Source organism: Piliocolobus tephrosceles, chromosome 3 (assembly GCF_002776525.5).
Source record: "Piliocolobus tephrosceles isolate RC106 chromosome 3, ASM277652v3, whole genome shotgun sequence".
NCBI classification, from domain to species: Eukaryota; Metazoa; Chordata; class Mammalia; order Primates; family Cercopithecidae; genus Piliocolobus; species Piliocolobus tephrosceles.
This window is the reverse complement of record NC_045436.1, coordinates 36,112,200-36,127,433: the sequence shown is the minus strand read 5'-3', so window position 1 is coordinate 36,127,433 and position 15,234 is coordinate 36,112,200. Positions and strand designations below refer to the sequence as shown.

General features: G+C 39.1%; 1 protein-coding gene across 1 annotated transcript in view; it reads right to left on the bottom strand.

Moving 5' to 3' along the window:
- Nucleotides 1-3,934: 3,934 nt before the first annotated feature.
- Nucleotides 3,935-15,234, bottom strand: part of RNF175 (ring finger protein 175) — a 50,753-nt gene continuing 39,453 nt past the window's right edge. The window contains exons 6-9 of the mRNA XM_023227889.1: nt 13,953-14,073; nt 9,266-9,399; nt 6,215-6,316; nt 3,935-4,259 (exon numbers count right to left, since the gene is read on the bottom strand). Of these exons, the coding sequence (XP_023083657.1) occupies nt 4,139-4,259; nt 6,215-6,316; nt 9,266-9,399; nt 13,953-14,073 (478 nt within the window). The 3' untranslated portion in view covers nt 3,935-4,138. The remainder of the gene's footprint in view (nt 4,260-6,214; nt 6,317-9,265; nt 9,400-13,952; nt 14,074-15,234) is intronic.

The window sequence follows — 15,234 nt, the reverse complement described above, 5'->3', positions numbered from 1 at the left end:
GTACAGTAAAATATGTATTTCTGTAATTTAACAAAATAAATACTCAGTTTAGGAGAATTTGAAAGACAGTTCCCACATCTGGACTCTGGTCTTCCTCAGCCTCCAACTATCTTTTGAGTTCTAGTTATTGTCCAATCACTCTGACTCTCAGTTCCTGTTTTCTAGTCTATTTCCCCAGCATCTTGTTGCTTTTTCCCCCTTCTGAATATTTTAAAAAGTACATGTGAGTTAAATAGATTTTTAAGCAAATATATACCTAGAGGTTCCTCATAGTGACTCAAAAATAGTTTGATACACAATAATTTAAAGGTAGATACTATTACCATATGTTAATTTTGCAATCTAGGCATAATAATACCACACATTAAATTTTGATGCAGCGTTCTTTGGTAAGAACTATTTGCTGATTCTATGCAACTTTCTTCTTAAGCTGGGAACCACGTGAAAGGAAGTGAGCCTTCTTTGACCCCTGCTCAATTCTCAACCAGAACTGGGTTTATGTGGTTAATTGGGCACTGGAGTCAGAAAGACCTGGGTTAGTAGATGTGTAATCTTTGGCAAGTCACTTGACATGACCTAAAAAGTTTTTCTGTCTTTAAAATAGGGAAGATGATCTCTATATCCTAAGGTACTGAGAGTATGAAATGTAGGAATGTAAGTAAACCATCAGCCTAAGCTCCTTGATTCACATTTTCTCTGGAGGGGTGAGGAGGGCATGAGTACCATGCCTAAGAGAATGGGCACCATGGGTTCGTGTGTGGGGTGAGGGAGATGTCTGCAGTAGATGTTAGCTCTTATTATTTTCCAGGAAGAGATTTCATTCCCTTATATATTATGGCTTGTAAATGGATATTTTTCTGTTATGGATACTAGCAGGGATATAAGGGATCCTGCTGTTTGCAGAAAAATACCACTAAGAAATATGCTCATTAAGTGCAGAACAAGCTTGTCCTTGGGGAACTCACACAGGGCTGCTTCTGTTTCACGCAACCTCCCAGAAGAGTGTTATGGAGGAAACGGTAGCCAGCCTAAAAAAAAATCAGGCCCAGTGTAATCCCAGCACTTTGGGAGGCTAAGGCAGGAGGATTGCTTGAGCCCAGGAGTCAGAGACCAGCCTGGGCAACATGGCAAAACCCTGTCTCTACCAAAAAATACAAAATATTAGCAGGGCATGGTGGCATGTGCCTCTGGTCCTAGCTACTCGGGAGGCTGAGTTGGGAGAATCACCTGAGTCCAGGAGGTCCAGGCTACAGTGAGCTGTGATTGCACCACTGCACTCCAGCCTGGGTGAAGAGCAAGACACTGTCTCAAAAAAAAAAAAAAAAAAAAAAAAGTTTAGAAGAAGGAAACTTGAGGAGATTCCACAGACACCAAACACAGCAATGGACTTTCTGCTTTACTTCTCTGTTTCCTACATTAAACACCATGTTAATTATGAGAACAAGGTAGATTTAACATTGACTTGGTCTATATTTAATTTCAAGAACTTAAAATAGCAACTGAAATAGCTTCATAGTTAATTGATAGATTTAAAGTAATCTTTAAAAAATAATCTTTAGGACGGGCATGGTGTCTCACGCCTGTAATCCCAGCACTTTGGGAGGCTGAGGTGGGAGGATCACCTAAGGTGATGTGGTGCCTATTCACATTAAAGGTGGGTCTTCCTCTCCCAGTCCACTGACTCAAATGTTAATCTCCTCTGGCAACACCCTCACAGACACATCAGAAACAATACCAGCTATCCAGGCATCCTTCAATCCAATCAAGTTGACACCTAGTATTAGCCATAATACTCTCCAATCTTTTTTCAGTGTATATATACACACTACTTTACAAAATTGGGATTAGATTGTAAATACTTTATAAAGAAAATGGAATCTTCATTTTTTTTTTCTGAGGCTGTTTAGTGATTATCTGACATTTCTGAACTCTGAAGGTCATTGTGAATTCTATTCAGATAAATACTGGCTTATTTGCCAAGAGTTCTAAATGGTTCTAAAAGCTACCATTGCAGCTATCCATAAAAGATAAGTGGGAACTAAATTAGAGATCAGTTTAAGGGTTCTTTTTTTGTTTAACAGAAGAAAAACTAATTTTTTGTTAGTGCTTTATCCAAATGTGAAGTCTTTTATTTGTCAATAGACTACAAGCTCAAGAATCTTGTTTTATCTTCCTACGCCTTGGACATGCCTACTATATAATAAGTATTGAATTACTGGAACGTTTTCAGAGCAGAGAAGTAATTAAGAATTCTATAATCTGGATGCTGAATCAATCATAATGAGAGAGGAGAACATAAAAAATCAGTTGTGTAGACAGCTAAGGCTAGTCTTCAGAGAAGCAGCCTGCCTGAAAAATCATAGCTACAGGCAAAAATAGAGCAGCCTAGGGAAAACTCAGACTGTACCTGCACAGATAAGCAGGCAAGGTCCAGAACAAAATGCATAGAAGCCTTTTGTTCTTTGTGTGATTAGCAGGCTCCTAGGAAAATGTTTCAGACATGAACAAGGGGGGGCTCCATGGGAGATTGCACTGCAAACTGGGGGCTTACCTAAAACAAATCCACAATTATTCAAACGAGAAAAAAAGCTATGCTTTGTGCTTACCTGGAGACATCTCACAGCTGTATAGACAGGTGGAGTTGTGAAGACAGGTTTTCAAATAAGAGAAGTTACTCAAACAGCTACAGAGATGAGAGGAGTTTCTTATATGAAAGCTTTTACATTCGACTGTAAAACAGCACCCCACTTGGGGTCTCCTCTCCACAGTGGAGAGCTTTCTTCTTTCACTTATTACACTTTTGCTCCAACCTCACCCTTTGCGTCCATGCTCCTTAATTTTCTCAGTTATGACACAATAAGTTCAAATAACACCTTAGACAATGTGACCATAGACCCTGACCTATTTCAATAATATGGAAGCATTGGGCAGTTTGAAAGAGGAAAGTTCTCAACAGTTAGAAATTGTAGTGTGAGTTATCTTAATGATGGACCTTTGAATAGCATTGAGTACAGTGCCAATATCTGAACAAGGAAAATAATCATTGTATTTCCTTTCTACTTCATGCAAGCGTAATGGCTTCAAGTATTGCAGTGTAGATGTCTGGTGTTAACGTATACAGTGTTGGCTGTTTAAAAAATAACCAGTAATTTAAAACAAATTAATTTTGAGAATCTAACATACCGTTCATGGGTTAATTCTTTCTGACTGGTCTTCTCCATTCAGTTAATTTTGTTCCCTTTTGCCAGATTAATTTACTCTTTCAACAAATATTTTTTGAGTGCCTATTATGTGCTAGGCAGTGCTCAAAGTGCAGGGGATATGGTAGGGAACAAAACAGATAAAATTCCTTGTCTTTATGGAGGAGAAGACAATAAATTTATGATAGGATTTCAGGAATTGGTAAGTGCTACGAAGAAAATAAAAGCAGAGTGCCACAATGGAATGACTGTGCAGCTGCGTGTGTGCACGCACATGCACACGCACACGCACAGTGGAACAAAAGAAAAGTGATTCTTCTTCTTTAGTACAGCTGTTGCATGGGCTTGAGCACTTTTGGCAGCTCCAGGAAACCCAAAGTACCTGTGGCCCATTGAGAAGGTGTGGCCCCTGCTGCCAGAGGCTTTGGGAGTAATCCACTTTCTACAGAAGAGCTCTGTGGTGCAGAAGCTGCCACATGGTAACAAGCACATGGTGCAGAAGACGAGCACAATGTTCTGTTAAGTAACCACAGATTACTTAACAACTCCACCTACTTTAAAGATATTGAACTGATGAGAAAGTATTAGCTACGGCTCAATGTTGTATATGAGAAGTACTTTGCAAACCTCTGAAACACTTTACAGATATTGTTATCAGTCAAACTGGAAGTAGAATGTCCACAGTGCAGTGTAACAAATGTGACATATGCATGAGTTAAGAAACAGCTGTAATTGGAAATATGAAAAAACATGCTTTATTTGTTTATTCCATTGTTCAGCTTCTCTTTAAATTCTTTCCACATAGACAAATTACTTGACAACAAAGTTTACTTAGTTTTCTAAACATTTGGGATCATCTCTAAAATTTAAAAAATTAATATTAAATGTAGGACCAAGGATTTCAACCATGCAGTACATTTCTTCTGGGGTCTGCTGTACTATTCCAGCCCTAGTGAATAGTTAATGCCTTGAACTATTCCTATCACCACAGGTTGCCAGGCCACCAAATAACGAAGCCAATCCAGGATTTGTCCATAGAGAAAATGTGTGCGCTCCCAGCTAAATCTCAGTTAAGGAGGTTGTTCTGGATACAGCCAAGTAGCAGAAATATTCATAAATATTCATAAATGTCATTTGCAAATAAAATAACCAATGTAATGAATGGGTATTTCCTTTCTTGTTAATTCAATGTGCTCAATTAAAAGCCCCTTATATGAGTTTTATAGCATTATCGTTATCATTGTTACACCACACCCAATTTCTGAAAATAAATTGAAGCTCTTTACAATAAAATCCCAAACTAGAAAACAAGAATCAACGGCAAGGGTATATGCTAAAAGAAAGAAGAAGAAGGGAATGACTGTATTGGAAAACCAAGGACTGTGGAAGCTGCTCTAAATGAGCAAAAACAGCTCTAGGCTTTCCCGTAGTCATACACCAGAATGAACCCACTGTATATTACAAAGAGTAACACTGGTTCATCAGATAAGAAAGACCTTTTTCTGCTGTCTTTGATAAACTGTGCTAGGGAGCTTAATGAATGCATAGTGTCCCTGACAACAATTTTACAAACAAAATGACAGCTTTTTCACATGTAGTTTTTTCTTACATTGAGTTTCAATAAAAGAGTAGTACATGCTTTGTTCAAGTTTACTTTCTCAAGACTACATAAAGAAATGAATTACCCTTTGTTAAAGTATCATTTGAGGTGACATTTATGATCATATTATCAATTTTATAACAAAGATTTATGCGCTGAGGTTTTATAAGTTAATAACCAAAAACTGTTCTGGATTTGGTATCCTCATTTTAGAAGACGAATTCCAGGACAGTGGATGAACAGGAAGGTGGAAGGATCATCACACACCTTTAGCCTTGAGTTGTGCTTGAGTGGCACTTTCTCACCGAGAAACGCCAGGTCTGTGGATAGAGTGGGCACTGCAGAGGGTGGTCTCTTGCAATGGTATGGGCCTTGAGACCCAAAGATCCACTGATGCTGCCTCCTTCTCTGATGCCCTCCTTGAATCCCTCCCTGATCTGCAGTGCCCAGAGATGAGGGCATTGCTGCCAGTAGCCACTGTTAAACCATATGTGTAGGGTTGGTGAGGAACAGGGGAGCAGAGAGCAAGGAAAGTGATTCCTTTAGCATAGTAAAATTTAGCTGACTGTTACTTAGAAAGTACAGAAAGACTGTCTCTTAGAGAAGAGATAGTACTTGGCAGGTTGATGCCAACCTCTCAGGGCTCTTCTACTTAAGGGAGGAGATGTTTTAATTCCATTCCCACACCGCTTCCTGAACAAGATACACTATGGTCTTGAGATAGTGAGGTTGAAGACTAAGTCTTTCTAGTTAGCGCCAGGTGGGGGTCATTACCTTCCTGCGACCTTAATGTGACTTGACTTTATTCTGTTGCGCATTTCTGATGTCTATACAAATCTCAGCTGCTGCCAGAAGCTGACCAACTCTGTAGATCTTTATTTCTTTTCAATATTGTTATCACTAGTGTTTGGCCTAAGAAGAGATGATGCATGGCATGGAATTTAAAAAGCCAAAATCCAGATGGGGAAATAACTACTCATTTCTGGGAATAATAAAATTTGGTACACCCTAACATATTTAAAAAATAGTTTTCTGTACTCTAGTTCACATTTCAGCTTTTAAAATTTCAATTCCAATTTTGCTATTTATGCACCTATCCACGCACCCATCCAATTCACCCATTTATTCATCCATCAAATGTGATGCAATGTCTCATCACATTTCCACTACAGCCCTTAATGTGGAAAATACAGAACATAAAGAGTGGAATGTTTTCTGGCATTTAATTTTCTAACCAGAATAGTAATATAGGCACAGAGGAGAAAAGAGACCATAAATCATTTTGAAATAGATGGTTAGGGAAAACAAAATTTTCTGCTGGAACTATACAAAAATACTGAAAGTTTTCTTTGAAGAATATATCCCCAGAAACATTCAAGATAATCTCTTATAACGTTTTTGTTTTAAAGGATATGGATTACTGATCATCCTCTTCAAATCAACCTTCTCTTTGCAGTAAGGGCAAGTCTGCTTTTTCCCAACGATACACCAACCTCGGATGCAGAATTCATGAAAGCTGAAGCATCTTGTTAGGGAGGCTTCTAGATATGAAAAGGCAATGTCTGGTTCATGATGGTATGAAATGGTCCCATCTTCGGGGTCCAGTGGTGGAGTCAAGACTTAATGAGGCACATCGCTTTTTTCGGGAGGTTCTGTAAGGGACCTGACAATGACTGAGCTTGGAGTCACAGCTGCATTCGCTTTATGACCCTGAGGAATTTACTTGGCTTCTTGGCCTTCTTGCCTCACTTGATTCTGGGAAGAATTAGATTAGATAAAGAATGTGAGTCCTTTTTTTTTTTTCCCTTTACAGTGATGTCTTCCATAAGTGTATTGTTATATTTCCCCACCTGTTATTGTGCATTTCTCATGCATTTACTGAAGCATTTCTCCGTTCTACTTTTTGTGCATTATTCATTAGCTTCATGTAATTAGACTTGTCTTAGACAGTTAGACAAGTTAAAAGTATTTGTGGTCATAAAGTTACAAATATTTCTATTAACTTCAGAATTTTTTTCTTGACTTTTAAAAGTACTAATAAGGAGCCAATTATTTGTAATAGAATATATACCTACTAAACTTAACTTCTCAAACTCTAGGCATTTACAGATCCATTTGTATACATCTCCTGGTCCAGAAAGTCTGACCCTTTGTCCCCAAAATTGAGAGTGACCCCAAGTGTTCTCATAGCACCAGGGACTTACTCTAGTGTGGCACGACTTTTGGTACTTACATGTTTCTCCTAGACCATGTGTTACCTGTAGGACTATGTCTCATTCATTTCAGTGTCCTCAGCACCTTAAGCCATGCCTAAGACATATTTATTGAATGAACATTTGAATGACTCCTTCAAAACTGATTATTTTTGGGAATATATATTTCCATGTTCCCTGATACTATGGATTTGGGCAAAATGAACTATAATGAAATCCATCCTATCGATTTGTTTATTTCTACAATCGTTGCTCCCAATGTGACTTTCTGGGCCAAGATCACATGATCTGACTGGCCTGCTACACACCCAGGTGAACAGCAACGATGTAGAAGTTCCCTCCCTAACAAATGGAGGAGCTTGGAGGTGTAGCAAGTCAAGGCCATGTATATAACTCCTCAGTATTAAATTCCAGTGTAACCAGGAGTTTCCATTATTTTGTTCTTGGGATTGGGGTCATTTTTGCAATATGCTTTAAAATAAAGTGGTGTATTATAACAAAGATTTTGAACCAAAACTCAAACAGCCTTTCATTCAAAAGGGCTGGAATACAGCTCCATCTTCCACAGAGGTACAGAATTCAGGAGCCATTGAGCCAGCACTGAAATGTCCACATTCTCTCTAATGTTCTTTTTCATTTTCAAAATCTCAATGCTGAAAAACCTCCACACTGGCAGAACTGCTGCAGAGCAAGACTCAGATAACCCATCCTTGTTAATATGACTCATATTTGCCCATTTCTCACTAATATGACTCATGCTAAAATGGGCCATTAATAATACTCCCTGAAAAGCAAATTTAAAGGTGACTACATTTTAGATTATATATGCCCACATGTGCAACAATCCCTAAGGGCTTTTAAAGGTGGAGAGAGAAAATATTTCCATTTGCAAATGGCAGAAGGGGCTCTGTTCCAACATTTGAAAAATAAATCATATTTAAAACTAGGGCCAGACTTGGACAATTGCTACAAAGAATGAGTTTTTTGGGAAAGGTATCACCCTGAAAAAAACACTACAGAAATCCACAAAGGGGTATCTTTGTGTTTCTTCCCTTAAGATTTTAAGTCTTATGTGTTGGAGTAAAGGCTCCTATTACTTTTGAGATGCATTTGGTCCAGGTTTTACTCTCAGGATTGAATAAGTGGAAACTGTCCAGATTAAACAGAATTGAATCACAGGTACCAGACACCGAAGTATGAGTGAATAATTAAGTGGGATTTAGGCAAAAGACAGATGGTTTAACCATCTCATAATGCCAGAGCTTTGAACTAACTGGGTACATAGTGAGGACATTATTAAATTGATACTGTAGTATAAAATAAAGATAAATGATGCCCTTTTTTGTATTTAGGAAGAATTAAAATACTGGTGATTGGCCAACCTAAGCCTAACTTTGGTATCCACAGCAAAAGTATATCCATACATGTTCAGGCAACACAGGTAGATTTGTTCAGGGGTCTCGATGCCAGCATTTTTCAGCACATTGGGGTTTTCCTTAATGGTTACTGGAGTCCACATAGAATGCTGGTTTCCAAGCCCAGGCCATCTGGTTCCTATCACATGAAGATCCCTCAGCCAATGGATAGCTATTTGGGATAGAACCCACTGGTAAAGGAGCCCAGTGGTCCAAGAACAAATGTCCAAATTTTGGTCCCTGCTTTTGTAATTCAAGGTGTCTTGCTGCCTGTGGCTGTATCTTCTTCTAAAGACTGAAGCTGAGAAGAAGGCTTGGTTTCCTCCCTTGGCTGTCCCCAAGACTACTGTTGCCACAGGTAGGTTCCTAGGATTATTTCTAGGCAAAGCACTCTTTGTATTTCTTGGTCTGCTAAGATTCAGACCTGGGGCTCCACTTGGATAGTCTTAAGATTCCCCCTGCACCTGATATTTCACTCTTTTTCTCACCTCCAAACCCCTTCTTTCCCTGATCTTTCTTGGCTATCTGCCTGCTTATGACTTCAACCAATTTCCCCTGCTAGCACCCTGCTCAGATACTGCCTTCCTGTCTATGTGGCATTAAGAGTCCTCTTTAAAAAGGAAATCACTGGAGGAGGAAGAGGTTCACCTTAATTGGCAGTTCATTATTCAGCAGGGACAAACAGAAAGACCCAAAAAGAAAGACCAGGCTGGAAGATAAAGGATTGGGGTTTGGGCATGGAAGGTAAGCAAGATGGAAGAGATGGGGACAGGAGGAAGAGAAGGAGGAAAGAAGGAGGCTTGATGAAGGCCAAACGATTTCCTTTGAAAAGGATACACATGATTACAGGAAAGCTGGTAGGTGTTCTCAATGAGCCCTTCTTCATCAAGCTCCACAATGATCTTCTGCCCACAGACTGCACAGATATTGTCTGATAAGCTCCTTGTAGGCAACCCGCTGACACTGTAGAACTATCAGAGGAAATGGACAGAGCATAGTCAGAAAGGAGAGCGCATGCCATTCTCTGAATGCAGGAAGCCACTGCCAGGCACTGGGACAGGCAGCCCTTGGCACATAGAATCTCCCCTGTGGCCAGGCATGGTGGCCCACGCCTGTAATCCCAGCACTTTGGGAGGCTGAGGCAGGTAGATCACAAGGTCAGGAGTTCGAGACCAGCCTGGCCAACAGGGTGAAACCCTGTCTCTACTAAAAATACAAAAAAATTAGCCAGGTGCGGTGGTGGGCACCTGTAATCCCAGCTACTCGGGAGGCTGAGTCAGGAGAATTGGTTGAACCCGGGAGGCGGAGGTTGCAGTAAGCCGAGATTGTACCACTGCACTCTAACCTGGGTGGCAGAGCAACACTCCGTCTCAAAAAAAAAAAAAGAATCTCCACTGCTTCTAAGATGGTTTAGAATGTGAAACATCGTTTCCTGTAAGAAGAGTGCTACAGCGGGGTTAAGGTTTCCAGGCAAAAACCTATTGAATTCCAGATGGACCCAAAGCACATGGCCAGTTATAACCTCTCATCTAAGCTCCACATTGAGGAATCCTTTCACAGGAATCGTTTTTATCCAGGGCTGGAGTTAAGAGGAAGCTTCAGAGGAAGCCTTTGAGTTTAATCCATAGATTGGCCCTTCCCTTTATTGTCCTGGAGATTCTGACTCAGATCTCTGGAGTAAACCTAGGCATCTCTCTGTCATTTAAATCCCCATGTTTTTATTGGGTGCACGCTGAGTAATCACCATTGGAAGGCAATGCATTTAGAACTTCACCTTGGGATATCTGCATCTTCCCGTACTGTGGATAAGGAGTGGTTCTCAACATTGGCAGCATATTAGAATCCCTAAGAAGCTTTTTTTTTCAAAGAAAATTATTTTATAATAGTTTTAGATTTAAAGAAAAGACACAAAAACAGTACAGAGATTGGCTATATACCACATACCTAGTTTCCCTATATTATGATTAGATTGATTTTAAGGAATTGGCCCACACATTTGTGGGCAAGTCAGAAATTTGCAGGGCAGGTTGGCAGGCCAGCAGGTTGGAAACTCTGGCAAGACTGATGTTGCAGTCTTGAGGCAGAATTCCTTTTTCTCTAGGAAGCCTCAGTTTTTGCTTTTAAGGCCTTTGACTGATTGGCTGAGGTCTATGTACAATATTAAGGGCAATCTCCTTCACGCAGAGTCAATTGATTACAGATATTAATCATATCTGCAAAATATCTTTGCATCAACATCTAGACTAGTGATTTTACCAAACAAATGGGTATCATAGCGTAGGCAAATTGACTCTAAAATTTAATCACCACAACCTCTTCAAGGGAGGAGAATTTATATAAATTATGTGGAATTCTTCTGCACAGATTTGACTATTCTCTTCCACTTATTTATTTATTCAGTCATTTATTGATATCAATGTGGACTCATGGATATTTATTTTATGCTTTGGGTTATAATCCAGTACTACTACTATTACTATTTTGTTGCTCAAATTCCAGCTTTGGTCATTGGAAGCTCTTTCAGTTGGCCCCTGTGTCTCTTTGATATATCCCCAATCACTGTGGAGTTCTTTTGTTTTGTTTTTAGCATTTTCTTGCTTTTGGTCACTATGAGACGCTCCAGGTTTATAGTGTGTATTCTTCGCTCAGACCTATAATCAGCCATTTCTTCAAAGAGCCCCAGTTCCTTTTATTGTAAAATGATATTAGAAAACAAGATCTGGACACTATGTATGTTCATTGTTGCTGGGGTGTCATTGCCCCTAGGACCTCTTAGCTGACAGAGCAAGGAATTCATCTGTACATACTAACACACATACACACACACACAGATACACACACACACACATACATATCTGTAAATATTTCTATATGTATCCATGTATATCTATATTAAGCTAAACAATTACAATTACAGAATACATGTATGGTGGTATCAAAATTGTTAACCCATAGCCTTGTCAGCAACAACTTTATCAAGTACAGTGCTTATGACACAGTTTTTTTTGTTTTTAGTCTTATGATCTCCATTCATTTCAAAGTTACTTAGATCAGCACCTTTTTTCCCACCCCTTTCAATGAGGTTATTTCACACATTTTTAATATGGTTAGATTCTTTTGGCATGATCTGAATTCTATCCTTGGATTCTCTGACTTCCTAAATTATTTTTTAAATTTTCATAAATTTAAGGTTCACACTTTCTATGGATTTTGACAAATGTATAGTTGTTATGTATCCACCATTACCGTATCACATGGAAGAGTTTCACCACTCTAAATTTCCTGTGCTTCACCTATCCAACCATGCTCCTTCCCTAAAGCCTTGGCAACCACGGATCTGTTCAGCAACTCTATAGTTGCGCCTTTTCTAAAATGTCATATAGGATGCAGTCATACAGGATGCAGTCACACAGGACGGAGCCTTTTCAAACTGGCTTCTCTCACTCAGCAACATGCGTTTAAGATTCACCCCATGGTTTGGATGGCTTAATAGCTCATTCTTTTTCCTAAGGATTTTTTTTTTTTTTTTTTTGGAAGCAGATGTACTGGTTCTACTCCCAGAGATTCTGACTTACTTGCTCTCGTGTGGGGCTTAGGCACTGATATGGGAATGGAGATTGTATCTCCTTACCTCAGTCACAAGAACATGTGCAAGTGTCTGTGGACACACAAGCACGTACACACACACACACACACACACACACACACAATCCCTCATTAATCCAAGTCACTGGTGGCTGTACCCATGGCTTGAGCCAGTGGTTTTTGTAGATTTGGTAGCTGGAATAAACAGACAGGATGACAAGATGTTAAGAACTGGTCGGGTTGGATCAGGTGAGAAGTTTCCCAAAAGCTGGTGCTTACAGACTTGGTTGTCTTGCCAGGTAAAGTCTCTTCTTCCTGGTCCACTTGAGAACAGCCACATATAATTCTAATCTTCCTTTTCTGTCCATAAACACAAGAGGCTTTGGGAATTTTCCAAGGAGTATAACTTCTGTTTTTTCTTGGAGAAACTGGGAATAAAAATGCTCCTTCCTGTGCTCACATTAAACCTTATAAGAAAGGCAGTTGTATTGTTCCAGCATTTCACCACAGAATTTGGGTTGCAGGCTTTTGGAAAAGAGTAAGATAGAGCCTATGGTGGAGGGGAAGGACAAATGCAGTGGGGAAGAAGTCAAGGTCATAGCCACTTAGGTCCTGCTCTAGAAATGGAGGGAACACTCCAAAAGTTCACCCTTTTCTTACTACTTACGCTTTTTTTTCTTTTTTAAAAAAAATTTAATTTAATTTAAAGTTCTAGGATACATGTGCAGGTTTGTTGCATAGGCAAATGTGTGCCATGGTGGTTTGCTGCACCTATCAACCCATCAGCTAGGTATTAAGACCCACACGCCTTAGCTGTTTTTCCTGATGCTCTCCCTCCCGCTCCCCTGACAGGCCTCAGTGTGTGTTGTTCCCCTCCCTGTGTCCATCTGTTCTCATTGTTCAGGTCCCATGTACACGTGAGAACAGGCAGTGTTTGGTTTTCTGGTCCTGTGTTAGTTTGCTGAGGATAATGGCTTCTAGCTCCATCCATGTCCTTGCAAAGGACATGATCACATTCCTTTTTATGGCTGCATAGTATTCCATGGTGTATATGTACCACACTTTCTTTATCCAGTCTATCATTGATGGGCATTTGGGTTGTTTCCATGTCTTTGCTTTACACTCATTTTCCACTTCACATCTGGCTGTGTACCAGGAGACACACATAGAGGACAGAGATGTGGAATTCTTGAAACTACTAAGTCATCCCTAGAGCTCTTAGTTTGTAAGTTTTTAGGAGATATGCATGAGTCAGACACAGATAAATGCCCTTGATATCTGAATCAGGAATATATCTAACTAGAAAGTATGTCCATTCTGAATTTTAACCTTAAAAGAGTTCAAAAAAAGAAAAGAAAAACAACTGTTAGGGATTAAAAAATTCTAGGTAATGGTGTAGAGTCAGAATACATCTAGCACACTTTTTATATCTTATACTTCTATGCTATATAATGTAACTGGTATTTATGATAAGTATTACCCAGAGGCACTGTTGATTCTGAACTGTTTTATGCAGCATCAAATATAGTTTTTATTTGCATTAGACAGTGTTTCAGACAAAGCTAAAAGGTTTTAGTTATTGTTAATGTTTTACTAATCCTTAAATGTTGGCAATTGGAGTGTACTAGATACAATAACACAAATAATTTGCATATTTTATTTTAAAAGATAAAATTATTTTAAAAAATAAAATACTTATTCCACAAGTATCCTATATACATAAGACATGTATTTTCCAATTAATTAACAGAAACAATGTTTTGATGCAAGGAGAATTCAGGGAAGAACTGGGCTAAGTGAACCAAAATAGTTCCAAAGGAAACGATAATCAGTATATGGAGAAAGACTTATTTATTTCTGAAAATGGATGCAGACATATAAGATGAGACCATTTCTCCATGTATCATAAATGGTTTCGGAAAATGAAAGCAACACTTACCCCTATAGTGGAAGCCATGTAGTCTGAGCAGATCTCGGCAAAGTCTCTCCCCATTACTCCATAGTAGAGGCCGTAGAACAAAGACACAATGCCAAAATCCATGGAATCTCTAGCTTTGATTCTGTTGAAAGCAACAGTATAAGGAAATAAGAATGTGGCATATTTCAAAACAGCTGGAGTTTGGAAAATATTTCCTGTTGATAGTATCTAAGAGAACCTTGTGAGTATTTTTTTTTTTCATGTTTTTGTTTGATTTTTCTTTTTTTAAATGAAATAATTTAAAATTCTCCAAATTTCCCTCAAATTGTAGCACTCAGTGCCAACTGGACAAAGGAATTCTTGAGACAGCCTTCAAGTGCTTCTTAGGACTGCAGTGCCTAGACAAGCTGACTCTGACCAGTGGTTTCAGGCTCAGCTACAGGTAGGCCTCAGCAGCTTGTAAACCTTTCCATCTCCAGGCCACACCCCAGGTAACTCCAATGGGTAGATAACATTAAAAACCACTAGAGCAATAGTTGTCAGCCCTAAACATAGATTAGAATCACCCGGGAAAATTTAAAAGGGCATTGACACATGGGCCCACCACCAAGGACTGGAGTTTAGTTGATCTGCGTTGGGGTCTGGACAGCAGTATTTTTGAAGAGCTTGTCAGTGATTGATTCTTTAATACAGCAAGGATTGAGTATGTCTGCTGTATAACTTAGATTTTTGTAAAATGCTTTCCAATGATCTTTCCTAACAAGTGCTTGAGGTAGATATTATCACCCCCACTTTGCATGTGAAAACATGAAGACTTAGAAAACATTATTTGCTTGACACAACAATTGGTACCTCACAAAACCACAAATCAAGCTCATATCTTGAAGCCCTTGATTACCATGCCAGAGTTGCTATGTATTAACTGAAAGAAACTTTTTGCAAGTTAAATCATATTTCAATTGTACCAGGATTCTTTGTGATCATCCCCCCACCCAGTTTTTTTTTTTTTCTTAAGGGAAAGATCTCTTTTAAAAGTGAATAATTTGCCCTAAATTTATTTATGAATCTAAATAATTGCACATTTGTTTTGCTCTATCTATAAAACAATCTCAAATACCAGCAGTGAGCCTTGGTGGTTCTGATTGATTCAGGGAAGGGAGGAAAGTGTGGACAAGAGTTGGGTCGTCTGTCTCTAAAACCTATTTCTGTTTTCTGTTCATCGCAAGAAGAAATGGTGAAGGCAGACAGCTTTGTAGATTTAGAAGGTACAGATTTTTGGGTGATATGAACTGAGGCTTCCAAC